Source organism: the organism of the source record quoted next, unplaced genomic scaffold, assembly GCF_019419815.1.
Source record: "Pyrus x bretschneideri cultivar Hongxiangsu unplaced genomic scaffold, Pyrus_bretschneideri_v1 Contig42, whole genome shotgun sequence".
Classification (NCBI taxonomy): Eukaryota; Viridiplantae; Streptophyta; class Magnoliopsida; order Rosales; family Rosaceae; genus Pyrus; species Pyrus x bretschneideri.
The window spans coordinates 2,699,101-2,718,852 of NW_025999746.1; the positions used below are offsets into that span (position 1 = coordinate 2,699,101).

A 19,752-nucleotide genomic window follows, 5' to 3' on the forward strand; every position below is an offset into this window, starting at 1 on the left:
AACACCCTTGCAAGGATAGATGTGCTGTGCGTATGTCCTAACACCGCCTGGGAAAGCCGGACTATCCCCAAAAGTGGGGAGGCCACACTTTCCACGTGGCCTAATACATTGGCAGCTAGACAATCATCTGCTCCGACCTTAAAGCGTGGCAGAGCCTTTATTTCAAAGGATTCACAACCTCAGAAGAGGAAAATGGCATAAACTAGTGATCTTAGTTTGAATCCGACCATCGTTCACTCATCTATTCCAACGTATGAGGTTATTCTAGATTACGGTGATGTTTTAGACGAGACAACCTGAGCTCTTAAGAATCATGAGATTTTTATCCATTATGCAATATTGGATGAAGTTTGGAATCGAAAGATGATTGTTGACGATGCATTTACGTACACAGTATTTACTGACATCATTCTTAGCGATGACATTGAACCATGTTCGATTGATGAATGACGATGTAGAATGGATTAGTCAAAATGGAAACAAGCAGTCTAGGTTGAACTCGATGCGCTCGCAAAATGTAAGATGTTTGGGCCTGTAGCTCTTATCCCATCATAAGTGGGCTTTCGTGAGGAAACGTAATGAGAAAAATGATATAGTACGATACAAATCACGCCCCGTAGCGCAAGGCTTTTCTCAACACCCTGGAATTGATTACGAGGAGACGTATTCCCCTATAATGGATGTCATAACATTCTGCTACCTTATCAGTTTTTGGTAGTTTCTGAAAAACTGAATATGCAGCTTATGGATGTGGTAACTACGTATCTCTATGAGGATCTAGATACATAAATCTACATGAAAGTTCTAGTAGGACTTCCACTGACTGGTTCAAATAGTTCTAGACCACGGAACACTCTCTTTATTAGATTGAGAAAATCACTCTACGGATTGAAACAATCCAAGCGGATGTGGTATAACCATCTGAGTGAATATTTGATAAGTCAAGGTTATGTCAACAGCAAATTATGCTTATGCATGTTCATACAGAAGTCACATTCCATATTTATGATCATTGTAGTTTATGTCGATGACATGAACCTCATCAGAACTCCCGTAAAGCTTGAGGAAATTGTCATTTATTTGAAATAAAAAATTAAGATGAAAGATCTTGGGAAAACTTGATATTGTGTCAGCCTGGACATTGAGCATTGTTCGGAAGGAATCCTAGTACATCAATCGAACTACACCTAAAAGGTGTTACAACATTTTAATGAGGATAAAGCGAAGCCTTCTAGTATTCCTATGGTTGTTCGGACGTTAGATGTGAAACGAGATCCCTTCTGTCCTAAGAAGGATAAGGAAGAGATTTTGAAGCCTAAAGTTCCATACCTAAGTGAAATTGGGGCTTTATTGTACTTGGCTCAATGCACTAGACCCGATATTTCCTTCACTGTTAATCTTTTGGCTAGATTCAGCAATGTGCCTACACGCAGACACTAGAATGGTGTGAAAGACATTTTTCGCTACCTCAAAAGTATGATGAATTTGGGCTTGTTCTACACCCACGAATCCTCGAGATGAGTTACCGTCCCCGTGGGTTCTCAGGTTGATTCTCGCCTTGTTGGTTTCGTAGATGCTGAATATGTGTCTAAACCACATAGGGCACGTTCCTTAAACCATGTTGAGATTCTCACCCTGCATGAAGCATCGCGTGAGTATTTTTGGTTGAGAGCAGTCATAGAACGTATTCGAAGCATTAGTGGTCTTATTTCCATCGTTAACCTTCCTACAACAATCTTTGAAGACAATGCAGAATGTATCAAGCAGTTAAAGAAGGGATACATTAAGAGAGACAATACCAAAAACATAGAGTTGAAATTCTTTTATTTTCACCAGCCACAACAACATCAGAACATTGAAGTCAAGCAAATCCGTTCCGACGACAACCTAGCCGATCTCTTTACCAAGTCATTGCCCAAGTTTACTTTTCAGAAGCTCGTCCAAGGAATTGGTATATGTAAATTATTTAAGTTGAATCGCTTGTTGTTCTTTTATTTGGAAGTTACGTCTAACTCAGGAGGAGTATCCTGAAACATACTCACTTAATCTTAATGTACTCTTTTTTTCCTACGATTATAAGCATTTTTCCCACTGGGTTTTTGCTATCTAACGAGGTTTTAATGAGGCACCCATCCTGGGATGATCATACTCTGTTGAGTTCAATACTTTCGTCCCATTTGATGTTTGTTTTAGACATTATGCATACTTCTCACTTTTCTTCTTAGTCTATGGGTTTTTACCTGCCTTAGGTTTTACCACAACAAGGTTTTTTGAGTTTTACTACTAATGCATACTTTCTTTAAATTTGACACTTATATTCACCTGTTGTGTCGTTGACTTCATCAATTGTTCTACCTTATCTGCTGAAGATCTGATGTGATGTTTTGTTTGACTATTTACACACTTAAGGGGGGAGTGTTGCAGTCATATTTAGAATAAGAATGTGATTGTGTAAATCCTAGTGAATCTAAGGATGTCTTTGAATATTCCCTTTAGTAGTTAAATACCTTTTAGAGTTGTAATCCTAAAAGGGTATGGATTCTACCTATCCTACTATTACAAATAAAGGCACAATCAGATGATACAACCAAGATTCTAAAAGACACTAGATGCTAGTCGGGCGGCAGATTAAAGCCTAGCACCTAAGCGGTTAGGCGAGGCCTAGGATGATTTATGTAAATATATTATATTTCTTGTAAATGAGTGTTAGTTTATAGTTAAAATATAAACTATTTCATCATAAACTACAAAATAGAATGACATATATATTATGAAGTATTGGAACATAATGAAAACATATAGAATAAGCATATAATGTGTGTCAATTTAAGTCTACAACAAGTCTGTTACAATTTATTGAAACAAAATTAAATGCAAAATGAAAGTTATATATTTTCTGTGTAAGTGAGTCGCAACCTAGGCAGGTGCCTAGGCGGGTTTGGGCAGGCTAGGCACCATTTCTTAATTTTCACACGCCTATGCATTAATCGGGGCGATGGCCAGCCGCCTAACGCCTAGGTGGGGATTTTTAGAACAGTGAATACAATACACACCTCACAATTAAATCTCTCTCTTCTCTTTTATTGCCACCGGCCTCCATTTCTCTATTCCCTTGGAATACTTCATTTAAATAGTCATACAACACCAATAACCTTATGGGCCTAAAACACTAAAAAACAAACCACATTTTTTTTCTTTCTTTTCTTCATTGATCAAGTGGGTCTGGCGGCACGATGCGAGTACGAGACTACGACAAAGTGCAAGGCCAAGATGGACTTGATCCGAGTTTGGGTTCTTGGATCTGAGCTTCGTCAAAACAAATAGTGGACAATCAGCTAGACAATGATGGATCAAGGTTGAAGGTGGGTTCAGGCGGCAGCAGATGGTGGTGGGCTACCGTGTTGCAAGCGCAACTTGATGGCGTGATGATAATGCAGTGGAAGGTTCAGGCATGTAGTGAGGTGTGAAGATGATGTGAGGAATAATGTGAGTGAGGGTTGATGGGTTTGGCAACAAGGCAGCGGTGGATTTCTAGGTTTGGGGTGAGTCAGATGCGATGGTGGGGATGCGAGTACAGCAAGTCTAGCAGCAGAGTCAAGGGGTTCAATGAATAGTGATGAAATCGATTCAAACAACACGAGGCATGACAATGTTTCAGCAACCTTATTTTTATTTTTTTTAAATATCAAACTAAGCCTAAACAACAACAAAAGCAACAAACATATGAAACTGATAACAACCCAAAGCAGATTATCCAAAATGATTGAACCTGTTTTGATTCCAAGTTGAAAATCAGAGACCAACAATATAAAATAAAGAAGAATATTTTATTAATTGAAAACAGACATTGTTGAGACAACTACATAACTCGAATTGACTACATCTTGACAAACTTATTTTTTACTAGTTAACAAAGCTTTCTTTTTATAATATTCTAACCCTAATCCTTAATAAGTAAGGAAAAGAAAACCTAATTCTAACGGACTAGGCCCAAATTCAAATAATAAAACGAATAACTAATTTTCCAACAGTTTTATGGGTATATGAGTAATTTCATATCAACTTTTGGTTTTGATTATCATTAATTTAAAATAGTGGTATAATTCTATAAGAGAGTTATAAACTTTGTATTTAAGTATGATTGTGTAAATCCTAGATTATATTTGATTCTAGTTAGTCTTTCCTATTAGGACTTGTATTCCTTGGAGGAGAAGGAATCATCCCTCTGTTATTACTATAAATAAAGGCAATGCGTAGGAAGAATAACACATCATCTACACAACCTTACAAACACATATCTCTCTCTGTGCCGCTGGCCCCCTCTCTCCCTGTCAGATAAAATAAGAAATTCCCAAATATTGTCATATATATTTTTGGTATTTACCATGTTTAGTTTGAAATGGCATCAAAGTAATGTCGCGCTACAATACAGTAAACAGTGTCTAGTTACGGTAATCTGCTACCGTGTTCGTGAACAGTCATTTGCTATAGTGTTCTGTAAATTGTTTTCATTCTGCTGCGTATCTTTTGTGCCTTTATTGTTCATGATTTAGTTCAATGGCTCAATATAATCATAGTGTTGTTATGCATCTTGGTGGAATAAATATATGGATAATTGACACTAGGGCCACTGATCATGTGATTAGTGACCTTAGAGTGTTTGATGGGTTATGTGAGTATGTTCGTGATCCATATATTACTAGTGCAAATGGAGCACCTTCCCTTGTGAAGGGTGAAGGTATTATCTCTCTTACTCTTACCTTAGCAGTGGTTCATGTTTTACTTGTTCCTAATGTTAAGTGCAATCTTTTGTCGATAGGAAAACTACTTGATACCTTATATTGTTCTGCTCACTTATACCCTACGTATTGTTATTTTCAAGACATTCAAACTCAGAAGATAATTAGTCCTGGTAAAAGAATAGAGGGTTTGCACATCTTGACTACAAATGATACTGTTGTTTCCAGTTCAAATAATCATCAAGTTTTAAGTGCTAAAGTTGATGACAGACATCAAATTTGGTTGTGGCACCGATGATTGGGACATCCATCATTTAGTTATATGAAGCATCTATTTCCTTCTTTGTTTGGCACTTGTAATGATTCAAGGTTCAAGTGTGAAACATGTGTCATGCCCAGGAGTCATCGTGCTTCCTTTCCCATAAGTGAGTCTAAAGCTACTTTTCCATTTGATTTAATACATTCTGATGTGTGGGGTCCGGCGAAGGTTACTTATAATGGATTCCATTGGTTTGTTACTTTTATTGATGATTGTACTCGATTAACTTGGGTGTTCTTAATGAAGAATAAGAGTGATGTTCCTTTGCTTCTTCAAGAATTTTATGCAATGGTGTATACTCAATTTTAGACCAAAGTTAAGGTCTTCAAGTCTGATAATGGAGGAGAATATGTGAATCACACTTTGGCATGCTTTTTTTGTGATCAGGGTATTATTCACCAGACGACTACTTCTTTTACACCCCAACAAAATGGTGTGTCTGAATGGAAGAATCGTCAAATAATGGAGGTTGGTCGCTCCTTAATGTTGGATAAATGTGTTCTTAATCATTTGTGGGGTCATGTTGTTTTGCTTGTTGTGTATTTGATAAATCGTGTTCCAAGTAGGGTTATTGACTTTCAAATATCGCTTGATGTGCTACAAAAACATGTTTCTCTTGTTTCTATATCATAACTTCCTCCGAAGGTGTTTGGGTGTATTGCGTATGTGCATTCTACTTTTATCAGTTGAGTAAACTTGATGCATATGCTCTTCGATGTGTATTTATTGGGTATGCTAACAATCAGAAAGGCTATAAGTGTTATCATCCTTTGACAAAGAAAACTTATATTACCATGGTTATCACCTTTCACGAGGATGTTTCATATTTTGTAAAGCCTTATTCCGACTCTCCACTTCAGGGGGAGATGAGGAGTGAAGTGAAGATTCGAAGAAATGGTATGAATGATGTGTTACAGGCAGAGTTGGGGACAGAACTTATTATGTTGCGATATACTGATCAGTCGGCTATGGATAGTGATCGGTCAATTGTCATTCCTGAAACTATTTCTACTAACAACAGATCAGATGTGCCCAACGAGTTGCCTGATGTTAGTATGTCTGACGAATTACCTTCTGATGACCGGTTGCCTATTGTTGGTATGTTTAACGAGTTGCCTAATGATGGTTCGCCTAGTGATGATTCTTCTAACAGTTTGGTACAAGATGGTGACATACATGAGGTAAATTCTGATGATTCTTCTACTTATCAGTTGCCTCCACGATCTAATCATGGAAATCCTAAAGTACAATATGAGCCTGATATGCATGCCAAAGCCAAATATCCTATCAACAATTATGTGTCTACTCATTGTTTGTCCAAACCATATGCATCTTACATATGTCATCTATCTAGTGTATTAATTCCAACAAAATTGCATGATTTTTGTCTAACCTTAAGTGGGTTGATGCCATGAGAGTTGAGATGGAAGCTTTGGAAAAAAAAATTCCACTTGGGATTTGATTCTTTTACCAAACAGGAAAAAAGTTGTTGGATGTAGATGGATGTTCACTATTAAGCACAAAGCAAATGGTTCTATTGACCGGTATAAGGCCAGATTAGTTGCTAAACATTTTACTCAAGCCTATGGGGTGGACTATCTGGAAACTTTTGCTCCTATTGCCAATCAAGATTGGCCTCTGTTGCAGTTTGATGTTAAGAATGTTTTCCTTCATGGTGATCTCAAGGAAGAAGTTTATATGGATCTCCCACCTGGTATTGGAACATCTCCTGGAAAAGGTGTTGTGTGCAGGTTGCGAAAGGCTTTGTATGGTTTGAAACAATCTCTTAGAGCATGGTTTGGGAGGTTTACAAGTTCAATGAAGAAGTTTGGGTATGTCCAAAATCATTCAGATCATACTTTGTTTCTAAAATGAAAAAATGGTAAGCTAACTGCATTGATTATTTATGTTAATGACATGATAGTGACTGGTGATGATAAAAAAGAGGTACTACGCCTTCAAAAGTACCTAGCTACTGAATTTGAGATGAAAGAATTGGGTGAATTGAAGTATTTTCTTGGAATCGAGGTTGCAGGATCCAAGCATGGTATTTTTTTGTCTCAACAGAAGTATGTTCTAGATTTGTTAGGTGAAACAAGTATGTTAGATTGCAAACCTGTTGACACTCCGATTTAGCAGAATCATCGTCTGGGCTTATTTCCAGATCAAGTTCCTACTCATAAAGAATGGTATCAAAGGCTTGTAGGGAGATTAATTTATTTGTCTCACATTTGCCCTGACATTGCTTATGCAGCTAGTGTGGTAAGTCAGTTTATGCACTCACCTAATGAAGTTCATATGGATGCAGTAATCCATATTTTGAGGTACTTGAAGATGGTTCCTGGCAGAGGCTTGGTTTTCTCTAAGAATGGTCATTTGAATGTCAAAGGGTATACAGATGCAGATTGGGCATGTTCTATCACTGATCAGCGATCTACATCTGGATATTTTACGTTTGTAGGTGGTAATCTAGTTACTTGGAGAATCAAGAAACAAAAAGTGGTGGCTAGGTCAAGTGTTGAAGCTAGTTTTGTGGTATTGAAAAAATTGTTGAGGGATCTTGGATTTAAACCGAATGGTGGTATGAAACTCTAATGTGATAACAAAGCTGCTATTGAGATTACTCACAATCTAGTGCAACATGATCGAACAAAACATGTGGAGATTGATCGACATTTCATCAAGGAAAAATTGGATGTTGGAATTATTCTGTTTCCATTTGTGGGATCTGAAGATCAACTCGCTGATGTACTTACTAAGACTGTGTCTAATAGTGTGTTATCCAACTCGCTTGACAAGTTGGGCATGCGTGACATCTTTGCTCCAACTTGAGCAGGAGTGTTGCAAGTTATATATTAGTAAAAGTGTAAATAATAGTCTGTTGTCCCACATTGACGAAGCGCATATATAATACCAATTGTAATTCCTATATATACTCCACTTTGGAGATTAATGAATATATAAGAAATTCCCAAATATTGTCATATATATACGATGAACAGATATGACTCACGAATCCCTAAGATCCTCATAAAAAAGATCCTGTTAGGACTCATGCAATGATCTTGTTAGGACTCATGCAATCCCCTTCATTGAGTGCCAGAGTGACAAAAACAAAAAAGAAGAGTGATAATGCCACAAAGAAGAGGAGATGAGAGGGGAGAGAAATAGAAGAAAATCCTCCATTATTTCTTGCAGAGGTGGACTGTCTGCCCTCCCATTTCCGTACTTTTCTCATGCCCTCTTGTGATGTGTGATCATGGTTAAGCCACGTCAACATTTTATATTAATTTTTTTTTTTATAGAAATAATAAAACAAAACGTAATAGGAATATAAAATGTTGACGTGGTTTAATCGTGACTACACAAACAGAAGAACATGGAAAGAGTATGAAAATGGGAGGACAGACTATCCATCTCCATTTCTTGCCCAACATATCACATCACTAGTTTATTGGCGAAAAACAATATTATCACAATAGTGTTTTGGCACTTAACAGATTACTTAGTCAGATCAATCACTCAGACCAAGAAAAACAAAAAACAAAAGTCAGACCAATCACTTGGTCGGACCAAAAAAGAAGCACATGACCAGATTACAGGTAAGCAGTGGACTCATGCAATCCCCTTCATTGAGTGCCAGAGTGAGAAAAACAAAAAAGAAGAGAGATAATGCAACCATGCAATCAATTCAACCATACATTTTTACCTAAATTATATTATCATATGGGAATATAAGACGGATGCTCAAAGTTCAAAGTATATAAATTAGCTGAACAAGGAGTAAAAAAAAAACTAAAAAGTCATATATTTAGTTCTTGAATTTGAAAAAATGTTAAGAAATAATACTTCGCCTAAGTTGAATATATAAATTAGTTGAACAGTAAAAGAAGTTCAACGTATATAAATTAGCTGAACAGAAAAATAAAAATTACTAAAAATTCATTAGTTGGTCTAAGCCCGTTCATCTTTTCATCCTCCTAATTACGTGGCAGGTGTGTGGGACCTATACTAGCGGTTTAAAAAGGTTAATTACATTAATAACCGATGATGTTTATTCTTTTTTTACAGAACCCCTTCAAGTTTGATAAATAACACTAACATCCCCTAAGATTTTAATTTTCTTTCACATCACTACGTAATGATGTATTTACGCCTATAATTAATTACTTGAAAAATAAAAAGCTTTCATAAATAAAAAAAAAATTAAACAAAAACACCCTATGCCTCTTCTTTCCCTTCCATTTTCAGCCACCATCTTCCAAAAATACTACTGCCACCAAAAGATTCCTCCCCTCTCCTCCCTCTCGCTCTCAACCATCTCAATTCAGCCCAACACTCCTTGACGTTCTGGTCTTGAACTGGGGTGGGGGAGGCCATGTACATGTAAAATCAATTTAATTGGGAATAATTATTATGCTGCCAGAGAGATTTTATTTGTTGAGAATTAATAATGAATGATATGGGCTACAACTATTAACCAATTAATGGTTCTAGTGCAGGAGATCCGAGCACTCTCATCATCTCATGGCTTTCATTAAACTCACCGGGAGTTGGAACTTAACCAAGCATACAGATATGGGTTAATTACACTAGAAGATGACAAAAAAGAACCTATTTTCTTCTTGAAACTGGGGAGCACGACCAGTTCTTCGCTACCTCCTCCATTCACGATTTTAATGCCATTAACGACATCCCCATCTCTTTCATTATGAAATTTTCTTGTCGACATCATAATCTCTTTCGCTCTATTACCTTAATGCCATACTTTCTAGAAAATCTTCTCGTCGACCTCACCATCTCTTTTGTTCAAAGCTTTGAGATTGTTCAACCAAGAAGACGATCGGGACAGGTTGCTAGAAATAAATGGAGTTAGGCTTACTATCTCAGCACTTTGTCAAACGTCTTTGAGACCAAATAACGAATTTTTATTTTGAGTGCCCTTATTCCAATTGAGTCATAACTCGGGGACAATTTCTACAATTTTTTCAAAATCACTGCTCTTCCAATTTTCATGACAATTCCTAGTCCCACGTGGTTTCTGAATTGTGAGGATGAGGAACTCGGATTTAATTTTTGGTGAATGAGGAGACTCGGAATATGAAAAGGAGAATTAGGTTAGATCAAATCAAGCCATGCCAGATGCTGAAAAATAAGCACGTGAACGTGGTGACAGATCCTATCCCACTCTATTTTCCCCGACAATAAAGCCATTTTCATATTTTATATCCTTTTCAATATTAGAATAAAAAAGTATGAGTATTCAATTATCGAATTCATACTTTAAAATGCCACTGTAAATAAATAAATATATATATATATATATATATTGTAAATCTCTTTCAAACGATAGTATTTACACTACAGGGGTGAGAGAATGAGTAAGATCTTACAATGGAATCCAAACCCATTAAAAAAAAAAAAACCTCTGTTTCTAATTAAATAAACAAATTCTATTATGTAACCGTGTTTATAACATTTTGGCACCATTAGCCCAAAGTCCAAATAGTGCAAGGCATAAACCCAGGCATTGGTTACCCTATATTTATGCCCGTAACCAAATCACAATTTGCAAAGTCACACCACTCACTGAGAGCCTCGCTCTCTTAGTTCCTTCACTTTCTTCTTCCACTGCTCTGCTTCTCACCTTCCTCTCTCTTGTTTCATAAAGTGCCGTTCTGTAGCAAAACCAAATTAGGGCAAATACTATGGAAGAAATCATATCCTCATGCTCTCCACCCACTTTCTGCCAAGAAACCTCCTTCACATTTCAACAGCGCCTACAGTTCATAGTTCAGAACAGGTCCGAGTGGTGGGTGTATTCCATTTTCTGGCAAGCCTCCAAGGGCAGCATTAGCGACCAAGTTTCCCTGTCATGGGCCGGCGGCCATTTTTGGAACACTCACGATCACTTGGCATCGGAAAGAAGCAGTGGAGTGATCAACAGTTACCAACCCAAGTTTGGGTTCAGTAATGGAGAGAGAAGTAAGGTGATTAACCGGGAAGTTGAAGATCTTTTGCATGATGACATGGTGGATTTGGACATGAGGCTCGTGGATCGTGAAGATGTCACTGACTCCGAGTGGTTTTACTTTTATACCCTTTCTTTAACCCAGTCATTCTCTGCAAGCCAGGGTAATAATAGTAAAAATATTGTCGGCAGGGCATTTGGTTCTGGTGGGTTTGTTTGGCTTGCAGGTGACCACGACTTTCAGTTTTATGAGTGTGAGAGAGTGAAAGAAGCAAGAATGCATGGAATCCAAACTTTGGTTTGCATTGCAACTCCTTTTGGGGTACTTGAACTGGCCTCTTTGGATGTTATCAAAGAAGACTGGGGTCTTGTACATTTATCAAAGTCGCTGTTCGGATTAGACGGCAACATCAACATGAACAACAACAACAAGAAGAAGCTCTCGAAGCAGCAGACCACCCGGGATGGCAATGTACTCGTTCCTATCCTAGAAAATGGACTGTTTTCAGCAGCTCAAAAGGAATTGATTCGACAAGGTATGGACCAAAAACTATTTTACCAAATACCAAATTATAGTACTTGATTTGTACATGTTCGAACTTGATTGGTTATTTGTGGATATTATCAAATATAGATCAAGTTCTAAAAATGGCAAGGTCAATGATCAGTACCTATCACTAAACAATTTCTTTTGGTTAACAAAAAAAAAAAAAATCTTTTGAGAATTATTAGTGGTACACCAAATATCTGATAATGCACTCCGCATAAAAAATTTAAGTACTATAATTTCAAGGGTGCTTTAGATTTTGGTCCTTACAATTCATTATTTCTAGATAAAAACCCATCTATCTTTAAAGATCCAGATTAAGCCCAAATTTAAAATTTGCAAACATATAGGAACACTATTGACATATTAATACAATTTATTTACACTCATGCCACTCATACTTTATGGTCCCTTTTCCAAATTCCTAAATTTATGCCAAATTAAAAGTGGTAGAAAAAGTGAAATAAAATGAAAAAAGTGTTTGCATTAACCGTATCGATGTGAAACTAGAAAAGTAATTTTTTTTTTCGTGATATATTTTGTAGCAATTTTATCCGTATTAATTGGTAGGTAAATTAGTTTGTTTCAATTATTTAAAAAAAAAATACTACACCTATATTATATATTTTGAATCAAATAACATTCTTCTAACTTGTAGGTAAATTATTTTCTATGTATTGTTATATATGTTACACATGTTTTGTTGTTGTATAAACATGAGTGGAACATAATATTGTTGATTTTATACATCAAACTGCATTTCTTTTGTTATAGGTAAATTAATTTGTTCTAATTATATATAAAAAAAAAATTACGCTACACCTAGCTATATTTAATTTTTCCAATTATTAAAAAAATTTATACTACACCCAACCAAATAACATTTCTCTAACTTGTAGGTAAATTATTTTTCATGTATTGTTAGATATGTTAGGCACGTTTTATTGTTGTATAAACATGGGTGTAACATAGTATTTTTAATACTATACATCGAACTACATTTCTTCTTAATATAGGTAAATTATTTCTTTTTTTTTAATATACATCGAACTATATTTCTTCTTAATATACATCGAATTACACCCATGGTATAATTGTTCGTAGGTAAATTAATGTGCATGTAGATAATGAAATACAATGTTCTAATATATTAATAAAAAAAGGATAAATTCAAAAGTATGCAAGAGTAGGGTGAAAAAACTGAATCGAATAGTTTTATGAAAATTCAATAGCTTTCTAAAAAATTAATATGCAATAAATTTTTAACATTAATGTCTTTTTTTTTCTTGTTGCAAAATCATTTACTATTTCCTTACAATTAATTATCTACATCAAGTATGTAATAGGGGTATTTTAGGCATGTGAAAATGTAAAATGTGTGAATTAATATGAAGTTAATGAATTTGCTTATGTGTATCCTAGTCATTGGGTTTTCTTTGAGCAAAAAATTTATGTAGGGTTTTATATAAAGAAAATGGAGTTTGAAGGGCTAAAGTCATATTTTCACTAATTTTTTCAATGATGGACAATACACTGTTTGTATACGTGTATAATTTCAATGATTTACCTAATTTAACATTGACGTTTAATACTACTTTTTCTAGATCAAGGTGGTAGTAAAAACGAAGATGCACCTATCAATCTAGGAGAGTCGTCACCGGAAACACCTTCTGACTCCGTTGGCAACTTCACATCGGAGAATACGGAGAACATGACTCGGTTGAAAAAGAGAGGAAGATCATCAAACCATGCAGCTGCAAGTAGAGAATTACAATTGTTAAACCACGTTGAGGCCGAGAGACAGAGGAGGGAGAAGCTCAACCACCGATTCTATGTCCTCCGGTCAGTTGTTCCCAATGTGTCAAAAATGGACAGGTCCTCTTTGCTTGCTGATGCCGTGTTGTACATCAATGAACTCAAATCAAAAGTTGAGGAATTGGAGGCCAAAGTCCAAGAACAAACACAAAAACCTAAAGCGGGCAATAATGCAAATAACAATCTTGATCATCACTCCAGCCAAAGCACCAGCTCCATCGTTGACCAGCATCATTATTCTTATTATAATATTAGTAATAATAGCAATAGTAATAATAACAGTAATAGTGATAGGGCAGCTGCTGCGGCTGTGGAAGTGGATGTGAAGATTATGGGGTCAGACGTCATTATACGTGTTCAGTGTCCGGATGAAGACTACCCATATGTTAAGTTGATGAATGCACTTAAAGGCCTAGGGCTACAAGTTTACCATGCAAGCATATCGAGCGTGAAAGAGTTGATGGTTCAAGATGTTGTGGCAAGATTGCCTTATGGGTTTACCGGTAAGGAGGCATTGAGAAATGGTATTATGAAAGGATGGTACTCTTAAAAATTACAAAAATACTACTTTTACCATCTAGTTGTATCATATATCTAATAAAGACGCAACCCACAAGTGTTGGTAGACCCTATCTTTAGAGAGATGATACAAATGATAATATAACTAGGCGGTAAGTGTAGCATTACGCTAAAAATTACAAGTTTCATTTATTTAGCTTCCTTAGCTAATGATTTTATTTGACATTGGTAATTCTTGTTGTACCTCAAAGTCGGTGTAAGTTTATAATTAAGTGAGAATTCTTTACTTTTCCATTTTATTAGATCAATTTATAGTTGAACTCTCCATTTTTCTAATGTAAAAATATCGATGTACTAAAAATAAATAAATAAATAAATAAGGTATCGATAACATAGCCAAAGTATTAAGCCCAAAATAGTGACGAAACCAACAATCGTATGACACAACACAAAAAAGGGAACACACTTTAGTTTCTGTTGATCTTTAATAGATTTTTATTTTTAATTATTTAAGAGTACCTTTCCTTTTTAACTTGATAGGGTATGATAGTGGTGCCAATAGTGGGATGTGGTGGTTGGGGTTCAGGGTTACAATACAATTGCGGTAAAGGCGGTGGCAGCAGCAGCAGTGGTCGTGGTGGCAGCGGTGGTCACTTTGTTTTTCAAGGATAAAATATATGTACAAGGATAAATAATACCATTTTTTAAAATTAATGAGGGTATAACATGAATTAAAATATTCATTAAAATGTCAACTCTGTTTTTTATAAGTCTTCTTTTTATAAAAACAACCTATATATTGCTTTGAAAAACTGATGTTTGAAGACCATTCTTTAAAAATAAGAAGAATATTTTATTTTTACCAAATACTTTTTTATTTCTTAACTTTAAAGTAAAGCAATTTTTTATAAATAATAATAATAATAATAATACAAACGGGATCTTAGTTTTTTACTCTAGGCCCATTTTAAAGCCCATCGTAGCGCTATCGCCTCCACTAAGAGATGGTGTTCTCTCCCAAAATTTGAGCCCCATCAATCACCGGCTTACCAAGATGATCTCTGATAATGAAGCATGCTGCCACCATGTTCTGAATAACGGACTCATCAAAGTTTGTATGAAAATGAATGGTCTGGTCCACATAATCTTCTCCATACTTCTGCCTGCTGTGTGATCTTGAACCTTATTGTTGGCATTGAAGAAGGAACTTCCAACACTGATAGCATAACTAAAAGAAGTTCTGGGAACAGGTTTAGACTTCCTGAATTCAATATCATTTCTAGCGTTCCATATTTTCCTAACAAAGCCATACTTGACTGGCTCAATTCCTTATTTTCAGAGTTAGGTAAAGCATTTAACCAATCAATTACATTTCCATCATTAACTGGGTAGTTAGTCCGTTGAATTGAAGAGCATCCCATATATAGTTAGTCGGTTGAATTGAAAAGCATCCCATATATCCTTAGCAAACTAACACTCTAAGAATAAGTGATTTTGGTCTTCAGTATTAAGAATGCAACAATTAGTATATTTTTGATATCCTTGCTTATTCTTTTCCTATTTGGAATGAGTCAATTACTCATTTGTAGCTGTGGTGAAGCTACGTGGGGGCGAGGAGTGGCAGCCGCCACTCCTTTCGTTGGAAAACATGCCTAGGAGCGCTAGTTCAGCCCTTCCGCTCTTGTTGAAATCAAGGGTCAAGTGCTGGTTCTGTCGCAAACAAAGGCATCAGATTTTTAGCAGTTGCAATGTTTTGGCTTTCTACAAACCAGAAGGAGAGAAGAAGACGATCAATTTCTATTCAAAAGGCATACTAAGTCACATGCTATCTAGTTCACTTGAGTTTTTAAGTAAAACAATGAGCATTGATGTGTTGTACACCACCTAGGTCACGTGGGGGGCTAATAGCCTCACTATTTTTTATTATAAAAAACAAAAAAAACAAAAAGCTCAACTTTGTAAGAAAGTCCACCACACCCAAAATAACTCCCTAATCCTCCATTTCCTAAATCCCACTCCACCCAACCGGAGTCCACCATCATCAACACACCACCAATCTCTTCCCAAGCTTCACGTACCTATCGACACTTCAAGATCAACTTAATTAGGCATTTCATGATCAATTTGATATTTATATTTATTCTATGTGTTTGAGAAATAATTTTTCTTAATTGCAAGGAATTAATGATCTTATTAAAAAATGATGGAAAAGGGTCACACTAAATTGTTGTTTGTATAAAGATTATGAATAAAAAGTTGTAATTTATCGTTTAATATTTCAATGGTATTTTAATCTAATAATTTTTTTTAGCTTGAATATTGGGACCACCCAATATTAAAATTATGATCCGCCACAACTTGGAGGAGAAGGCTGTGATGGGATTAATGAATGGTCTCAAGTTTTTTAGAATCTAATCCTAACCAATTTAAGCTTCTTACATGACTTTGATATTACCGCTTACAACCGCTTTGGTGAAGAGACAATTTTTTGTTATGAATATTGACTCAAAACTTTGCACTCTCCAATGTGAAAGCAACCGCTTCAATTGAACCTTGCACTCTTTTAAATTTTTACCCTCCCCTCAGAAAATCCTAGCTTCGCCACTATTTGTACGGGAACCACATGGTAGGACATTGTCACCATTGATTCATGAAGGACAATGTCCATTAATTGGGTAATGCTAGAAAGACTAAATTTATAAGCAAAATTTTGTAAACTAAATAATGTGAAAATTGATGCTTGAATTATTACTTAAGCATTGATAAACGTGCTCAGTCTTATTAGTGTCACATCATTTAGTTTGCAAATTTTGTCTACAAATTTAGTCTATCTAACATTACCCTTACAAATTCAGTCTCCCTAGGATTACTCTTAAATTAAACATGTAGCACAAGTTGGTCAAAAAGACCCACTATTATACATAGAGCCACTTGAACAACGAAATTGGTACCAAATATTAACAATGTTTTATTTATGTATTGGTACCAATATATCAACATCATTTTAACAGATCTTCCAAGTATCTACAGCATATCAACAATATCTACTAAATATATACACTTTCTCGACTTCATTTGCATTTCCTCGTGTCTTGTAGAACAAGCATGGTCATCCAGCGGAGTCGCTAGGACTCCACCTAGTGCCCCAGAGTAGAGTGATGGTAACACTGCTACTCCATCTAATACAGCTCTGCTCGAAACTGGTAAGTCCATGACCGGACTTTTGAGGTAACTGTATTCGGATCAGCCTTACTTCGCCCTTGAAAAAACATGGTCCCACACCCTGCATTGTTGTAACCCCAGTAATCATTAATGTACCTCTTCTTACACCCATTCGTGGGGCCCAAGCATGCAAGCCCAAGCCCAAACCTAGTAGTTGATACTACAACCCAGAGCCAAGGCACAACTCAAACAATAAGCGCAACCCAGCATGCTTACTACCTATTTATCACAATTGGATGAGTTTAAATTTTGAGATCTGTATAGTGGATAGACAAATCTCAAAATTTAAACTTATCCAATGGTAATAAGTAGGGTGATGAGTATTATCCCCACTTGAGAGTGGTGAGCAAACATGTACCCTTATAAGTTTGTTAAAACAGAGAAGGTCTAATTCAACTGCAAAAGGTATGGAAACTCGTTGAAATTGTTCTTTTACTAGATGACCAAGGAATGCGTGATTTCTCACTCTTAATTTCATATCAAGAGAGCATGATTAAAAAAATAAAAAATAAAAGTTGAGGTTTCACCATAAAACCAATTGGTAAGTAACCCAACTCTTTATAAGCCTTACAAGGCTGGTCTATCACCTATGTTGGATTTATTCATTCACATTCTCATACACCCCTCACGTATGAGGATTCAAGTTAATTATGTGGACAAAAAATTGAGTGAAGTGGAGAACCTTTGGCCGTTGGGCTTCATACATGGCCAACTAGCGCTTTGATATAAAGAAAGTTAAGGTTTCACCATGAAACCTGACAATATGAGAAGTGCATCAACTCCTTATACCTTTGTAGAGTTTGATCCTTCACTGAGGTGAGATTTGTCCTTCACACTTTAATCTCATTCTAATACTAACTGAAATGATGGGTGAGCAAAACCAAACTCTTCATGTTAATAGCCAGCCATTGTTATTTTCAAGCAATCCAACAAGAAGTCAAGCATAGACCCTCATTCTACACAACTGATAGGTGCATTATTTATCATATTTTCATATTAATTATCCCTAAGTTTTGTTAAGTAATTGGTCTTAAAAGAGCCTTATTACTTTCCTTTTCTCTGTTTCAGCCAATCTGCGCACTTAGAACGTTTTTGGCAATAATTCAACTTTCCGAAGAGGTTTTGATGCAAGGCCAACTAGAGAAGGAAGCTAAGAGGCTGAAGATCGTTGTATCCAAATTTCATAATTTTCCATGAAGCCATTCATTCCAGTTTCACAAATGAATCCCGCAGAAGTTGTATTCCCGTCAGAATTGCGCAGCTGTAGGAGAATGAATATTTGGAGGCTTTCCTGATTTGGAAAGATAAGAGATAAAGCAATGTTTCCCATCTTTTTATAGAATTTTCCAAAAAATAAATCGACCCCAAAACTGGCGTGCAAGACAGATGACGTGTTTCCCAAGTCAAGAAGGATTCGTTCTTAGTTTGTGTCATTAATTGTTTAGGAGTTTGTTTTATTTTAGGAGACTTTCTCCCAGACCTTTTAGGGTTTTCTAGTATAAATAAGTGCCCTAAGCTCTCTTTAAGGGATCCATCCATCAATCCATACCACCGCACCATACTACCATTCACCATTTCTACAATTTGTGAAGAAGAGCTTAAGGACATGCTTTGCCATGGATTCCGAGTTCTATCTTTCTTTTATTTTTATTTCTATGTGTAACTAAGTTATTTTCTAAGGTTTATGATGAAGCCATGACATGAATATTTGCAAAGTACTTTGTTAACTATTATCCGATTCTATGCCATGTTATATTCTTAATCTTTGTGGGTATTTTATTCTAGGTTTGAGTTTCTAATGATTGATCACCTTTAGGAATTTTGCATCTAGATATTTAGATAAATCTATGAGGATGACTAATATCAATTAGGTTTATTGGCACTAAGATTAAGAAGAGTAGACAAACTAGTGAGGATGACCAATATCAAGTTAGTCCTACTTGGTTGACATGATTCTTCTATGCTTAATGGGTTTTTATGTGTTTAATTGTATGCCTAACCAATAGTATATAATTATCATGTAGAGATACAAGAGTTGATGTCTGACCAAGGATTAATTCATACCTTATTGGCATGGTCATTGGATAGTAATTGGCTCAAGGAAAAGTAAATAGGATTGTTATTGGTGGATTCATAACCTTAGGCTTTCTTGTGTCGTGTGTTTGTTTTAGTTAATTGCCTTTTATTTTTCTTGTTAAGTTTAGTCTTAATCAATTATTCAATTCAATCTATCCTTTGTTTGTTTAATTAAGTTTAGCGTGATTAATCGGTTAAATTGGAGTTAAAGCAATCCCTGTGGGATCAACCTTGTATTTGCATATATTACTACAATCAATTTGTGCGCTTGCGAGTTTAATTTGGTTTAAATTGATCTATTATTTAGGTTAGTTTAAATATACATCAAGTTTTTTGCGCTGTTGCCGAGGATTGTCCCTTAATCCCAATTTGACTTGTTGATTACGTTTTACTAAATTCTATTTTTCCTTCTTTCTATTTTCTGTTTTATATTATTACAAAAAAAAAAAAAAAAAAATCGTCGTTGGTTGCATTCCCATTATTGAATTGTCAAGTAGACTTTCTCCCTGTCTGGCTATGAAGTGTTCGGTTGTCATATTCTGTT

General features: G+C 35.7%; 1 protein-coding gene across 1 annotated transcript; it reads left to right on the forward strand.

Annotated features, from left to right (window-relative positions):
• The first annotated feature begins 10,425 nt into the window (after positions 1-10,425).
• LOC103950118 (transcription factor MYC2-like) lies at positions 10,426-14,108 on the forward strand. Its single transcript, XM_009361267.3, has 2 exons — positions 10,426-11,565; positions 13,181-14,108. Exons 1-2 carry the CDS (start codon positions 10,767-10,769, stop codon positions 13,939-13,941), a joined length of 1,560 nt encoding a protein of 519 aa, XP_009359542.2. The 5' UTR covers positions 10,426-10,766; the 3' UTR covers positions 13,942-14,108.
• The last annotated feature ends 5,644 nt before the right edge of the window (positions 14,109-19,752 follow it).

Bases quoted from the DNA above. Each gene is read 5' to 3' on its own strand.
- LOC103950118 (XM_009361267.3), top strand. From the start codon at position 10,767: ATGGAAGAAATCATATCCTCATGCTCTCCACCCACTTTCTGCCAAGAA. The intron at 11,566-13,180 runs GTATGGACCAAA...TACTTTTTCTAG, and splicing joins AAAGGAATTGATTCGACAAG to ATCAAGGTGGTAGTAAAAAC.